The sequence below is a fragment of the Schistocerca nitens genome, chromosome 1, assembly GCF_023898315.1.
Source record: "Schistocerca nitens isolate TAMUIC-IGC-003100 chromosome 1, iqSchNite1.1, whole genome shotgun sequence".
Taxonomy (NCBI): domain Eukaryota; kingdom Metazoa; phylum Arthropoda; class Insecta; order Orthoptera; family Acrididae; genus Schistocerca; species Schistocerca nitens.
In genome coordinates this window covers 1,067,432,990-1,067,447,434 of record NC_064614.1, presented here as the reverse complement: position 1 = coordinate 1,067,447,434, position 14,445 = coordinate 1,067,432,990, and the positions used below count along the sequence as shown (strand labels likewise).

Here is a 14,445-nt window from a genome sequence, read left to right as displayed (position 1 = left end):
TTGCTGTGGGACACTGTGGAATGCTCCCCTATAGCTTCATGAAGTTCCGATAAGTGGCGGCTCTATAAGTAGTCTATGGCGTCTGACAGCTGTCATTGAGTTTCTTTTGGAATATAACCAGAGCATAGCAGATATTCATAAGTGCTTGCAGAATGTCTACGGAGACTTGGCACTGAACAAAAGCACAGCGAGCCTTTGGGCAAGGCGACTGTCATCATTGCAAGGTCGTGCAAACCTGTCTGATCTCCTACGTGCCAGCTAGCCGCACGCAGCAGCAACCCTTACGATAGCGGAAAGTAGACACTTTAGAGGCAATCGACGAATAACAATCGAACACTTCTCAACTGGACGTATCTGTTCGTAGTGCTGACACATTCGTCCACCAGCTGGAGTACTCAAAGGTGGGTGACGGGAGGGTTCCACGGGTGCCTAACAGACCATAAACAGCAACGAAGGACAATCTATGGGGAACTGCTTGCGCGTTACGAGGCTGATCGTGACATTTTTGTTGAATATCATCACAAATGACGAAACATGGGTCCATCACTTCCAACAAGAAGCAAAACGGCAATCGATGGAATGGCGCCATACCACTTATCCTCCGAAGAAAAGGTCCAAAGCTGCACCCTCAGCCGGTAAAGTCACGGTGACGCTCTTCTGGGACTGTGAAGGGATTATTCAGATTGATGTCCTCCCTCATGGTGCAACGATCAACTCTGAAGTGTCTTGTATTACCCACAAGAAACTGAAGAAACGACTTCAGCGGGTTCGTCGCCACATAAACGCGAACAGACTTCTTGGTCAGAATGGCAACGCAAGGCCTCATACAATTATGCCCACCCGATAGTAGCTCTGAACACTGAACTGTTCTTCCTCATCCAAACTACAGCCAGAACCTCGCACCTTCCAATATCCATCTATTTGGCCCAATGAAAGATACACTCTGCGGAATGCAGCATATGGATGATGGGGAGGTTAGCGGGGCAGTAAGACGTTGGCTCCGACATCGACCAGTAGATTGGTACCATGCGGGCATACAGGTCCTCCCAATAAGGTTCCGTAAGGCAGTCACATTGAATGGGAATTATGTTGAAAATTAGGGTTTTTTAGCCACAAGTGTGGGGAATAACATGTATTGGAGTCTTGAATAAAACCAACCTAATATAGTAAAAAATAAAAAAGTGTGGCACTACCTATTGGACGCCCTTCGTTCTTGAGCATTTATATAACACAGTTACACTGACTAAGCGACCCTGTGACGAAACGTACGGTTGTTCTATGAAAAAATTCCCCCAAAAGTCCCATAAATTTGACCAATACTCAAGAATCGTTTGCATCAGTAATTTTAAGCAATTTCTTTCGCACCTAATATTCCTTCCGATTTTCAAAATTTATATGAGCTTGGAATTTACCTTTCCTATGACCAGAATCTTGATCCACATGTGGCATGTAGTTAGTGTGGAGCGTCCGTGAGCTTACTAAATTTGAATACCGATGTTATCAGCAAATAATAACACAAATTATTGGGTAAACCGGTTTCGACATTGAAGTCATTGTTAGTAGCCGACATTACGTGTTATCCGATGCCTGCGTCACAACCTAGCAGAAGAGGCTGTCTCCTCACGGCTCTTACTAGAGAACTTAAAATAACTGTCATGACGAAACCGTTTTAATCAATAAACAGTATTTATGTGAGCGCTGATTGCTAATCTTATAAAAAATTAGAAATTCCAGTATTCGTACCTTTTATAAAATATATTAATTACGTGGCGAGTTTCGACACTACATTAATGTCATCTACAGGTTCCCATGAAAACTGACCTGTGGTATCAAACTCTAGGTGCATTAGACGGGTACCATGTATACGTATTGGTGTCATGAATTTCTTGCGAAATCTGCAGGCGCTGATAACACTACCTCCCACGAATACATTGCATATCCATATCCTTTACAGTGATAGCTCAAGATCTGACGCTGTTCACGTCAAATGTATACTCAAAGCTAAACTGGCATTCGATCATTTCTTTTGAGTACTTTACTTTTGTGTCAGACAGAGTTTTCATTTGTGACCATTAATTCCTCATTTAGAAGGATTTTGGAGCTCTTAGCAGCTGTATAATTTTCATCGTAACGATTTGGAACATCATGTATACCGTCTGAAGACAGACGGATTCCTACTCAGAGGGCAAAGGAGTTTTGGAGCGGACTGAGGAGTGGGAGAAACATATACCTTGATTCGCTTAACGAATAATGAAGGGGAATCGAGAAAAAAAACAAAAGAGTATGAAGAAGTAAAATCGGTTCAATGGACACCACTCCAACACCAGTGAGGCCCAAATAGAAGAAGAGACAATTTTTATTCTGTCAGACTATCGGACAGCTTTACTGTTCACACCCATCGCGCGGTCAATGACACCAACAGCTACGATAGTGTAGAACGAATAGAAGAACTACTGCGTCGCTTCAGAAGATTATTGTGTTATGGGTGAAGGGACACTTTTTATCAGAGGAGACTAAATTATAGGTGCTCTCGTTAATGGGCTCTCTACCACCGAACAAAGCTTCCGTACACAGACATTCTCCTTGACGTACGCTCGCGAAGTGTAACCACACGGAATAAAAAATGACGTCACGTCCATTATATTAATGTAGGGGACGATGTTTTGCGGATATAGCGCACAAATTCTTCGTGACAGTATTTTGTCTTACATTTAGCCACGGAAAGATCAGGCATTGGCTGTATCCAGAATGACTCTTCCACTACCGCGGAGAGTACGTTGTCACGACAATTCCTAGCAGATTAAAACGGTGCGCCGATCTGGGAGTCGAACTCAGAACCTGGCCTTTCAAGAGCAGTGCTCTTACCGAACGCTAGAAAGTAGAACAGACAAAGTAGGATAGATGTACCAGTAGAAATGAGCCTATGAGGACGGATTATGAGACATAGTTATATAGTTCATCCATCAAGAGCATTGCCCGCGAAAGGCAAGGTTCCTGGTTCCAGGTTATCTGTCAGATGGTTAAGTATCTCATAGTCTACAAAGGAGTGTTATTGCGGTGCAGAGGAGAACACCAACTACATCAGTTGCAGCCGTTCACTGCGGCAAAAAATGGTTCAAATGGCTCTGAACACTATGGGACTTAACATCTGAGGTCATGAGTCCCCTAGAACTTAGAACTACTTAAACCTAACTAACCTAAGGACATCACACACATCCATGCCCGAGGCAGGATTCGAACCTGCGACCGTAGCGGTCGCGTGGTTCCAGACTGAAGCGCCTTTAACCGCGTGGCCACACTGGCCGGCTCACTGCGGCGTCACGTGACAACACCATCCCGGCAAGTTAGTTGGGAAAACCGACCGTAGCTGCTGAAAATGGCGTGGAACCAGGGCGAGAAAGCTATTTATGTGTTAGAGATGCGACTTGCGAATCGGTAGTGGTTGTGCCAAGAGCTTTCCGTCGCATGTTTCCCAAGACACCACCAGTTTATAACCGCATAATGAAGTGATACAGGAAATTCCAGAAGTATGGTTGTCCGTGCGAAGCCAAACGTTCAGGCTAAGCGGGTATGTCAGAACAAACCGTATGTGAGACGTGATGCTGTGTTGTGTACAAGGTGGCAGCCGGTCAAGGAATATTTAGGGAACTGGTTCGAAAAATATTTAATTTCAAAGGCCCCAGTCAAATATTCATACGTTTTCTCCAAGAGTAACTTAGTTTGTGCCTACGTGACCAAAGGTGCCTGACTTTCGGAATCGAAGCAGTTCTGTCCAGTTAAAGCTGCTGAAAAGAGACGGTCTCAATGTCAGTCCTCTGTTGACGTTTGCTCGCAAATTCACGCCCTCGATTTAGCTAATATCGTGTGAGGAAGACAGGTGACGTGTGCAGGCTATGGAGTGTTGGTTCAAATGGTTCAAATGGCTCTGAGCACTATGGGACTTAACTGCTGAGGTCATCAGTCCCCTAGAACTTAGAACTACTTAAACCTAACTAACCTAAGGACATCACACACATCCATGCCCGAGGCAGGATTCGAACCTGCGACCGTAGCGGTCGCGCGGCTCCAGACTGTAGCGGCTACAACCGCTCGGCCACTCTGGCCGGCACTATGGAGTGTTCTCCAGAGCAGAATGCAGTTGCTTCTCTCTCTCTTCTGATTCAGACCCCTAATTTTTTCTTGGGAGACAGAGCCTGTAGCTCTGCGCCCCAAGACCGACCACCAACAGACCTTCACTTGAACCGCTTCCCTTCCCGTTGGCCAATTTCTTTAGTTGGTCGACGTTCTAGACTGTCCTACACCTGGTAACTTCCTATCCTAGCCGCACCCCATGTATCCCGTACTTTGAAATATATTCTCTTTAGTTGATGTAATTTCCCTTCTGCCATTTAACGTCAGCCTTGGACGCCCACCTGGTAAGTCCTCACTGCTCGATCGTCTGAACATAAAAGCGGGATGCAACAACCTCCCTCTCCCAGCACTTGTGAAGTTCTCCCACAAACTCTGACATCCCAACTACTGCAGAACCGAACATCCCTCAGCCAAGAGTGTGCAAAGTCTTCCATAAGCGAAAAAGGGTCGTATAAATTCCAGCTCCAGCAAGCCATAAGTCATGACGACAAATTGCACCGTCTATAGTTCACAATGATATCCAGGGTCCTATTCAAGATGACAACTCCACGAGGAAATTAATCTGCAGTCACGGAACCACACACATTTCATCTCTTGTGGAAGGTCAGCTGACACAACACAGGCATATGGGGGTCAGTGGAAGTTAACTAGTGCTATGCCGTATCCAAAAAGACAGCGAACAGATAGCACGGTCTTCTGTTTTTAACAAGATGGCGTCCCTCCACATTTCCACAATTGTTATCGATGAGATTACCCTAATGAATTGTTGCCGCATCACTAGATAGGCCGTATTGCCGCCAGTGTCACGACGCTGCTAGAGTGACCACCCCGGTCACCGATCACTGGACTTGACACCTTGCTATTTTTTGCTCTAGAGTTACATAGAGGAAAGCGTTTATGTTTCACCCCTGCCACAGAAGCGAGAAGATTTGCGACACCACATTGCAGGAGCCAGTTCTTACTATCACTCCTAATATGCTGGATGTGGCCGGAATTGGACTACCGAGTCGATGTGCGCCGTGTGACGAAGGGTGCACGCATATCACATTTATAAGCACTGTAAAATATCTTTTGGAGTGTGTATTTCACATACTGTATCAGTTGTTACGTTGTTTTTGACCATTCATCTATACAGACTTTTTTCAAATGCTTCATGCACTTTATAATATCTTGTATATATTTCGCTTCTAGTGGCTGTAATTAAAACATCCAAACTCTGGGTATCCTATCATAGAACTGGAACCTGTGTATGTGTATATGTATGTGTGTGTGTGTGTGTGTGTGTGTGTGTGTGTGTGTGTGTGTGCGTGTGCCTGTGTGCGTGTGTGTGTGTGTGTGAGAGAGAGAGAGAGAGAGAGAGAGAGAGAGAGAGAGAGAGGGAGGGAGAGAGAGAGAGAGAGAGATCGGATGTCTTATGTGCTTAGAGAAGGTTTGCTCATTGTAGTTTGCTTAGAATGTGTTAGAGGCTAATTGAATGGCTAAAGTGTTAAAAAGCCACAAATTTAAAAAAATCACGTTGTGCTTTACCAAGGTTCTCACTGAGAGAAGAAGGATTAAAAAGGCAGTTTCTTTATTAAAAGGAAACATATAATGGCTCTTGAGAGTTATGACACCGAATGTACAGGGTGTCCACAATTAAAGCCCCAGTTTCAAAACGGTGTAGAAAGAGAACCACAATTCAGAATGACGTCAAGTTTGAACAGCATGTTATCGACGCAGGGTGAAACGTTTTGGAACATTAAAAAAAACGAAAATTTGACCAATAGACGGTGTTGTAAGCGTCAGAGTATGTACACCAAAAGACGTGTGACGGGAGGCTGTTCCTCAATTTGCCTCCGAGACGCTCGGCATCTTCCCATGAAGGTTCGCTCACTACTGGTGGTTTATAAGAACGGTGACTGTGAGTCGGTAGCCCAGCGGAACCTGCGCACACTCAAGGGTATGAAAAACGGTATTGCTCCGATGTCTGCTAAGGGTCTGCAGAAAAGGTTACAAAATTCGAAAAGATAGGTTCTTTTCAAGTGAAATGTGGCAGAGGGTGGAAATCGGTTGATCTGACGTCTGTCGAATATGTGGCCACAACATTGCAGGAGGGGTTGAGCGGTGGTATGGAGACATGCAGTGCACGTGAATTGCCCGAGCGCTGGACGTGCCTGGGAGTTCGAATCATAAAATCCTACGAAACATTCTCCACTGCTGTCCATACAAAATCACCCGTGTTCAGGAGCTGCTTCATGCTGATCTGCCAGCAATGCAAACGTTCGCTGTGGAATTTCTTGCTCGCTTGGAAGTGGGCAATGAATGGCCGTGGAACGTTCTCTTGACAGACGAAGTCCACTTCCATCTCTAGGGATTTGTCTATACGCAGAACGGCATATTATGAGCGACGGAAAATCTGCACTCAAATCAACCGGTACGACTTCATTCTGCATAGGTGACGATGCGGTGCGGATTCACGGAATAGTTTATCGTAGAGCCGTGTCTCTTCGTGGAGATGAGTCCTGCGGGTCCTGTTGCCTGTGCCGTCACCAGTGAACGCCATGAGAATCTCCTATGTGCCAACGTCATTCCAGCTCTTCAATGACTTGGATGTGTGAGTAGGATAATCTTTATGCAAGACTGTGCACCTGCGCACGCTGCACAGCCACTGAAACGGCAGCGGTCATTTCCCTACAGCCCGGCCTTCCAGATCACGTTATCTTAATCTGTATGATTTCTGGCTGTGGGCTTACCTGAAAGATGGTGTGTTCAGTGCTCTAATTACGAACATGTCTAAACTGAAAGCACGCCCTGTGCATCGCATTCTGGACGTGATCCCCCAGACACCCTGATCTGTTGCGGAACATGCTGTTCCTAGATTTCAACTTGTGGCAGAAAACGATGGGCAGCATATTGAACGTATCTTACGTCAGTCTCATGACAGTTACAAACCGATGTCATTATGCTTTTGATGAGGTTCTTGACCTCAGGACAATTACGCAGTTTTTGTCCTCAGGAGAAGTAAAAAGCCGATTTTTCCCATCCGTTGTGGTACGACCGAGCCGAGGTGGATGCGCATACCTAACTAACAGTACCAGAACTATTGACTGCCGAACTTGTGCGGTCATGCACACTGAACAGTACAGATCGTGTGATGTGCAGCTTGCGGGCTTTCAAACAATAATAAATGAAATGACGTGGTGGTGTGTGTGGCCCTCAACAACGTACCGTACGACTCAACGTTGCAATATTAAAAGTTTTGGCTGGTTTCGTTGTCTAGGGGCTGGGATACGCAGTTGCTGCATTAGAGGCCAAACACTGCTCAGTCTACAGTATACGATAAGAATACACACATGAATCGAATGGTGGAAGGTTTCTATCACCCGGCAATTGCGAATTATGAATGTAAAATATAAATTTATAAATGAAAGATTGCAATTAAATAAAATCTGCAGGTACTATCTTAATGACTAAATGATGAGTACGATAGTAGAAGTACTTTTGAGAATGCGGTATATTTCTGCAAAACACTTATTGGTGTCGATGGTCCAGCAATTAAATAAAATATAAGTTGAATAACAGGGAAACAATAGATTCCTATAGCACGTAATTAGATTTGAACAACAACACAGCTCGCGAGATATTCTCTTCTAAACGCACACTACGTCTTCACTGTAGAACCCACGGAAATCTCACAAGTGCACAAGTCGGCACTCCAAAGTATTTCTATCTTCCGCGATCACGCGCAAACCGCTCCACTCTCTCCAAGTGTCTCTCGGGACCCGTGCGTCTGCCGCGCCGTCGCGTCCAGCATTTCCCATGTCCTCTGCCGTACTCTCCCGCGCCGCACTGTTCCGAACTGCCACGTGTCCTCTCCGGAAACCATGCTCCTCCCCAAACCCCATACGTCTCTCTTAGTAACAAGCGCTGTCATTGGCTAGAGCGCTCGCGCCATGTCTTCAAGCCAACGCATCCACACAAATATAATGAAACACATTCGAAGTACTAGATTTACATTTAAATAACTTGAAATTAAATAAATATTCCTACGGCTGTACCATAAACACGCTCTAACAGACATTATTAGATACATAAAAAAATTAAATAAACATATATCAAATGAATAGAACAAAAGGTAGGCCAGTAGCCAATGTCTTTATACTTTCTAAAACACAGTGAATGTTTAACCAATTTCTTGATCAATAGTACATATCGGATATAAAAGATACATAGATGAATATAGTTATAAGCATGCTGCTACCGTTTTTTCGCGTAACTGTGGAGTACTTACGACTTGACGCGATCTATAGTAATCGCCCACTTTGACCTCCAATAACTCATGTATATACTCAAGTTACATGCCTGTAAGTGATACCAATTTAGATTTACACTGATAGCTTTCTAAAGACATGTAGATCGACGAAATCGGATGAACCGTTTAGATTTTGGAAATTCGTTGATGGGTGTTACTTGTATAATTTACGGTCAGATACTAAACTTTAAAACAATAAAGGCATTGAAAATCTTATTACACTATCAGAATGGTCGTGCAAATAATAGTACTGTACATGTTTCTTTTTGAGGTATCGTGACTCATCTGGCTACTATTAATTTCTGTACGAACTGTGAAATGTCGGCCATTAAGGTTTCACAAAGTCCGCCATCTTTGGTCCTCCCGGCGCACAGTGTCACCAAGGAATTCCCAGCCACGTGCTCGATGGACCACGCGCTGCGGCTGCCCCTCTCGTCCGGCTAACGTTCGTCACCACGTGTTTGCTGCCAGGCCCCGGCTGTCCGAGCAGCCCGTGCGGCCACGCCAACATAGAATATTTTCAGGGCGCCACAATTCGCCCGTTACCACACAAGTTCAAAACGTAGCCGTCGTATTACGATTGACATATTATTTGTAGCCGACCCTATTTACCTTAAGACTCTTACAGTACCATCTACTAGAAAAATTTTCGTTAATTTTTTTCCGAAGACGTTTCCCCCATGCATCAATGACATGTTGTTCGAATTTGATGTCAGTCTGAGCAGTGGTTCTGTTTCTATAGCGTTTTGAAACTGAAACTTTAATTATGGACACGCTGTACATTAGAACATTGAGCCGTCTATCGACTCGTGCTACACCTTGTGTTTAGATTGCATTGGTTTTCCTTTTCTTCTCCTGACATGTTTGTTTGATATGTTGTCTGTCATTAAGTGGCTGCTTGGTTGTCTTTTCTCTCTGCTATCGATATCTGCGTTTTTGCGTCCGGGAAACTGCTATGGAGGAAGTGAGATCTTTGACCGGTCGTAACTTCGTGTGGTAGCGCGAAAGTAGGGGGTGCGCTCAGAGAAAGTGGTGGACACGGGAGGAAGTGTGGCTCGCCAGCGCGGACCAGGGTGGTCGGTTGTACCGGTCGGTTGTACCGAGTCGCCACGTGATGTATGTCGGTTGTGTGTAACGAGCGGGTGGAGTTGACGGAAGAGCTCCCCGCGTGTTGGTTGTATACAGAATCGCCCCACGAGTAGTTGCTGTTCATTTCACCTCGGTGGGACGTTAACAATCTCCTTTAAGTCCTCCGTTTCAACACTGGAGTTCAAAAAAGGAGACACCTAACTTGAAGGAGTGCTCACTACCCGTCAACGTTGCAGAGAAGGCGTGAACTCCGGTGACAGAGCGTGTTGTCGCGTGACCGTGGCGTGTTGGGTACACTGGCGACGCGTGCGCGGTCGGATGTGTGGATCCTTGTCATCCGGAGGTCGTGTACTGCCTGTTCGAGCATAATTGCAAGTTAAGTTAGTGGAAGGATTAATCATTAAGTAATAAGATTGCGTAACCAGTGTCTCTTCTGCCTCGTGGCCTCCGGCGATCGGGTTTCCTGTCACCGGCACCGGTGTATTTGAAGACAGTGACCTTTCCTCCTCCTCTCGTTACTGCCCGATGGGAGGTGTAGTTTTGGCAGTTTAATTGTTTCGATATTCTGTCGTGTGTTATGAGTAAATTCATGCTTCTTGTTGGTTGATCATGTGGTCACTCATTCAGGACTGTGTGGTGTAATGTTTCCTTGCACGAGGTTAGCTCTAATTCTGTCAGCAAGTTAAGCCATCTTATTACAAGTTTTCGCTGGGTAAAAGTCGGTGCAGTGACCAGCCTGAGAGTGGCAATTGTGTTTACGGGCTTATTTAAATTGGTCAGTATTCTGCTTAGCCTGAACACCCCTGAGTGGGCGATTTGTGGTCACCTTACATGGGTCCGTCATATCTGTTACGTTCTAATCATATTCCAGGACACTTTTGTTTAAAAACTTTTTAAATTCCTCCATTCCTTGATTGCCGTTAGCGGCGTGTTTAAAAGGCTGTTTATGGCGGTACTGCTAGTTTCTCTGAGATATGAATAATACATTTGTGTGTGAAAATCTCAACTCACGGTAAACTACTAGAAATTTGGCCCCGTTTCCCAACTTGTGGTGTGGCTTGTAGTAACCGTAACCACCGTGTGTGTCAAGCATTTATGGCTTTCTTTTCTGCTTGGACTGGTGTTTCTGGGAGACGAGCTGTTGAGCACCAACCTGTCGAGAGAGATGGCGGCGAGCGTGAAGGCGCTGGACGCGACTGTGACGTTTGCCACGAAGTTGCTGGCCGAGCAGTAGACGCCGCCGAACGGCCAGTCCGAGTTGAGCATGAAGGCGAAGTTGAAGGCGCAGTTGAGCAGCGCCATCAGCAGGTCGGCCACGCTCAGGTTCACCAGGAAGTAGTTGGTCACCGTGCGCATGCGCCGGTGCGCTGCAAAAAGAAAAGCGCAACACACGTGTCTCATCAGGGAAAATCGCACCTCAGTGAATGTACAGTATATGCAGCAGTGAAACTGAAATACCAGGTGATCAAAAAGTCAGTATAAATTTGAAAACTGAATAAATCACGGAATAATGTAGATAGAGAGGTACAAATTGACAGACATGCTTGGAATGACATCGGGTTTTACTAGAACCAAAAAAATGCAAAAGTTCAAAAAATGTCCGACAGAAGCGCTTCATCTGATCAGAATAGCAATAATTAGCATAACAAAGTAAGACAAAGCAAAGATGATATTCTTTACAGGAAATGCTCAATATGTCCACCATCGTTCCTCAACAATAGCTGTAGTCGAGGAATAATGTTGTGAACAGCACTGTAAAGTATGTCCGGAGCTATGGTAAGGCATTGGCGTCGGATGTTGTTTTTTAGCATCCCTAGAGATGTCGGTCGATCACGACACACTTGGGACTTCAGGTAACCCCAAAGCCAATAATCGCACGGACTGAGGTCTGGGGACCTGGGAGGCCAAGCAATACGAAAGTGGCGGCTGAGCACACGATCATCACCAAAAGACGCAGTATTTTGGTTTTTTTTTCTAATAAAATCCCATGTCATTCCAAGCATGTGTGTCAATTTTTACCTCTCTATCTACATTATTCCCTAGGTTATTAAGTTTTCAAATTTATACTGACTTTCTGATCATCCAGTATTTGTACTGTGTGTTACGCTACTAATCAAATCCAGACATTTGCCTTTCGCAGGCGGACAAGATTGTCAAAACAATTTTGTCCAACTCTGATTATGCTTTTCAGAGGTTTTAAATGGCTGTGAAGCGAATGACACGAATTCCTCCAATAACTTCCCTTCCCGACCAAAATGAATTTCCAATTGGGACATACAAGTATCTACTTCCGCTGGTGTCACACATCAACAATAAATGATGCAATGGTCGCCGTAAGGACCCAAAACACAGATATAACGTTCTGAGACATATCGATTTGCAGCCAAAGAACCGGTCTGATAAGTTTCACTTGTTTTCTAACCTAGTGGCAACATCCTACAAAAATGGTTCAAATGGCTCTGAGCACTATGGGACTTAACATCTATGGTCATAAGTCCCCTAGAACTTAGAACTACTTAAACCTAACTAACCTAAGGACACCACACAACACGCAGTCATCACGAGGCAGAGAAAGGCAACATGCTACATTTCCCATAAAAAGAAAATACTCTATTCACTTCATGTTATGAAATATTAATTATTATTAGGATTATTGTTATTATTATGAATGTTAATCCTCAAAACTGTCATACGTAGGCTAGTGACAAAAGCGTACTTTCGACAGTTACAAAATTTGTGATTAATGTGAAACTAGAACCAGAATATAAAGAGCAGATGCCAAGTGCGCCATGCACACGTTTATGATCTATTCCAACTCTTCATGATCTTCGTTACCATCATTTTCATTAATCACATTTTGTGGCTTGAAGTTGACATAAAGCTGCCATTGTAACTTCGATTACGAACTACTACCACTGCATACGTGACGAAGGCAGTAAATTATGTTGACATGCCTAGATAAAAATTTCGGGCTACATGGAAGCGGATATAACAGAAATCTCTCGGACAACTTTTCATGAATGTTCTTAGGAAATTCCCGTTACAAATATCTAGGACATGTAGAGGGGAACGAGCACTTGATGGTTAGAACAGGAAACCATTTCCGGAAACGTATTGTTTCCGTTCTACGACGATTTCAAATGGTTCAAATGGCTCTGAGCACTATGGGACTCAACTGCTGAGGTCATTAGTCCCCTAGAACTTAGAACTAGTTAAACCTAACTAACCTAAGGACATCACAAACATCCATGCCCGAGGCAGGATTCGAACCTGCGACCGTAGCGGTCTTGCGGTTCCAGACTGCAGCGCCTTTAACCGCACGGCCACTTCGGCCGGCACGACGATTTCAATTCAGGAGTTAATGCGTCCACGTCTGCTACCACTCAGGCTAACTGGTCTTGCATATTTGACCTTCCTCCAAAACGTATCGGACCCGTTCTTGGAAGTTGTGACACTGAACGTCCGTCAGGAAATGCAGTTTCAGTGCACCATCTCACTTTTCAAGTGCGGCTCGGAGACATCTCAACACACGATATGGAGAAGGACGGTTAGGCCGAGGTGATCCAACAACGTGGCCGCCACGATCGTCCTATTTAACGTATATGGACTACTACGTTGGTGGTTTAATGTACACGACGCGTGTAGAGACAGAGGAAGATCTCCTGGCACCAGTTCTGGCCGCTGTAATGCGAGGGTTGGAACTTCAATAGTGGCAACTATTTATTTACATCTCGTACAAAATAGACACGTGTTTCAAAGTTTTACTGACCTTCAAAGTAGTAACCAGCGTATACTCGTATAACCCGTTGCCAGCGATGTGGAAGTCGTAGGATACTCTTAGCAGTGTCAGTTGTGTTGACAATTCGAGTGGCGCGGTCTATTGGCCGACTAATTTGAAACAGTTCTGAAGCGAATGCCGTCAAGTGTTTCCTTCAGTTTAGAAATCGAGTTGAACTCACGAGGGCTTAAGTCAGGGGAGTGCAGTAGGTGGTATAGCACTTAGCAGCCCCATCAGTCAAACAAATCAGTAACAGCTTGCACTGTACGTGCTTGAGCATTGTCCTGCAAAATGATATGTCAGGTCCTGCAGAACGTGTCATCATTTCTGTCTCTAAGCTGGCCGTAGGTTGTGTTTCAGAAATTAACTGCATAGAGACAGAAGTGATGACACTTTCTGCAGGACCTGACCATCATTTTGCAGGACAATGCTCAAGCACGTACAGTGGAACATGTTACTGATTTCACGGAATTCGCTTCAGAACTGCTAGAAATTCGTCGGGCAATAGACCGCGCCTCTCGAACTGCAACACAACTGGCACTGCTAAGAGTATTCTGTGACTTCTACATCGCTGCCAAACGGTCATACATAATGCTAGTGACTACGTTGAAGGTCAGTAAACGTTTGAAACACGTGCCTTTTTTTGTACGAGCTGTAAACAAATGATCTCACTATTAAATTTCCAACTCTCGTAGAAATTGTGCAGGCAACAGATGGGATAGAGTATGTGTACCAGTACATGCTTCGCAGGTACAATGTCTGTAATAACGATGTTAGTCGTAACATCGAGCCCCTCTTATAACGCGTTAGTACTGTTCTGTACGATCAGTGCGCTACGTTCTTATTTCTATTGGAGTACAGTAAACACGTAATGTTTAAGTGTTAAAATAAACAATGTGTCTAAGTGATACATATATTTTTCGCTATGTTTCCATTTGAAGTGTTACCTAATAATTGTGCTGTGTCACGTCTAATTCAATTCCTCAAGCAGACGCGGATGAGTTAAATATCTGAATTAAAACCGTTGTAGGACGAGAGCTGCACGTTTCCGAACATGGATTTCCATTTCAGATATTATGTATTACTCTCCTCTACAAGTCCTAGAAATTTGTAACAGGAATTTCTGAACACATAACGCTGGTACATCACAAAATAA

At 44.5% G+C, this 14,445-nt stretch overlaps 1 protein-coding gene across 1 annotated transcript in view; it reads right to left on the bottom strand.

Moving 5' to 3' along the window:
• LOC126227229 (tachykinin-like peptides receptor 86C) overlaps positions 1-14,445 on the bottom strand; it is a 969,629-nt gene that overhangs the window by 548,993 nt on the left and 406,191 nt on the right. The window contains exon 2 of the mRNA XM_049942236.1: positions 10,665-10,878. Coding sequence (XP_049798193.1) covers positions 10,665-10,878 — 214 coding nt within the window. The remainder of the gene's footprint in view (positions 1-10,664; positions 10,879-14,445) is intronic.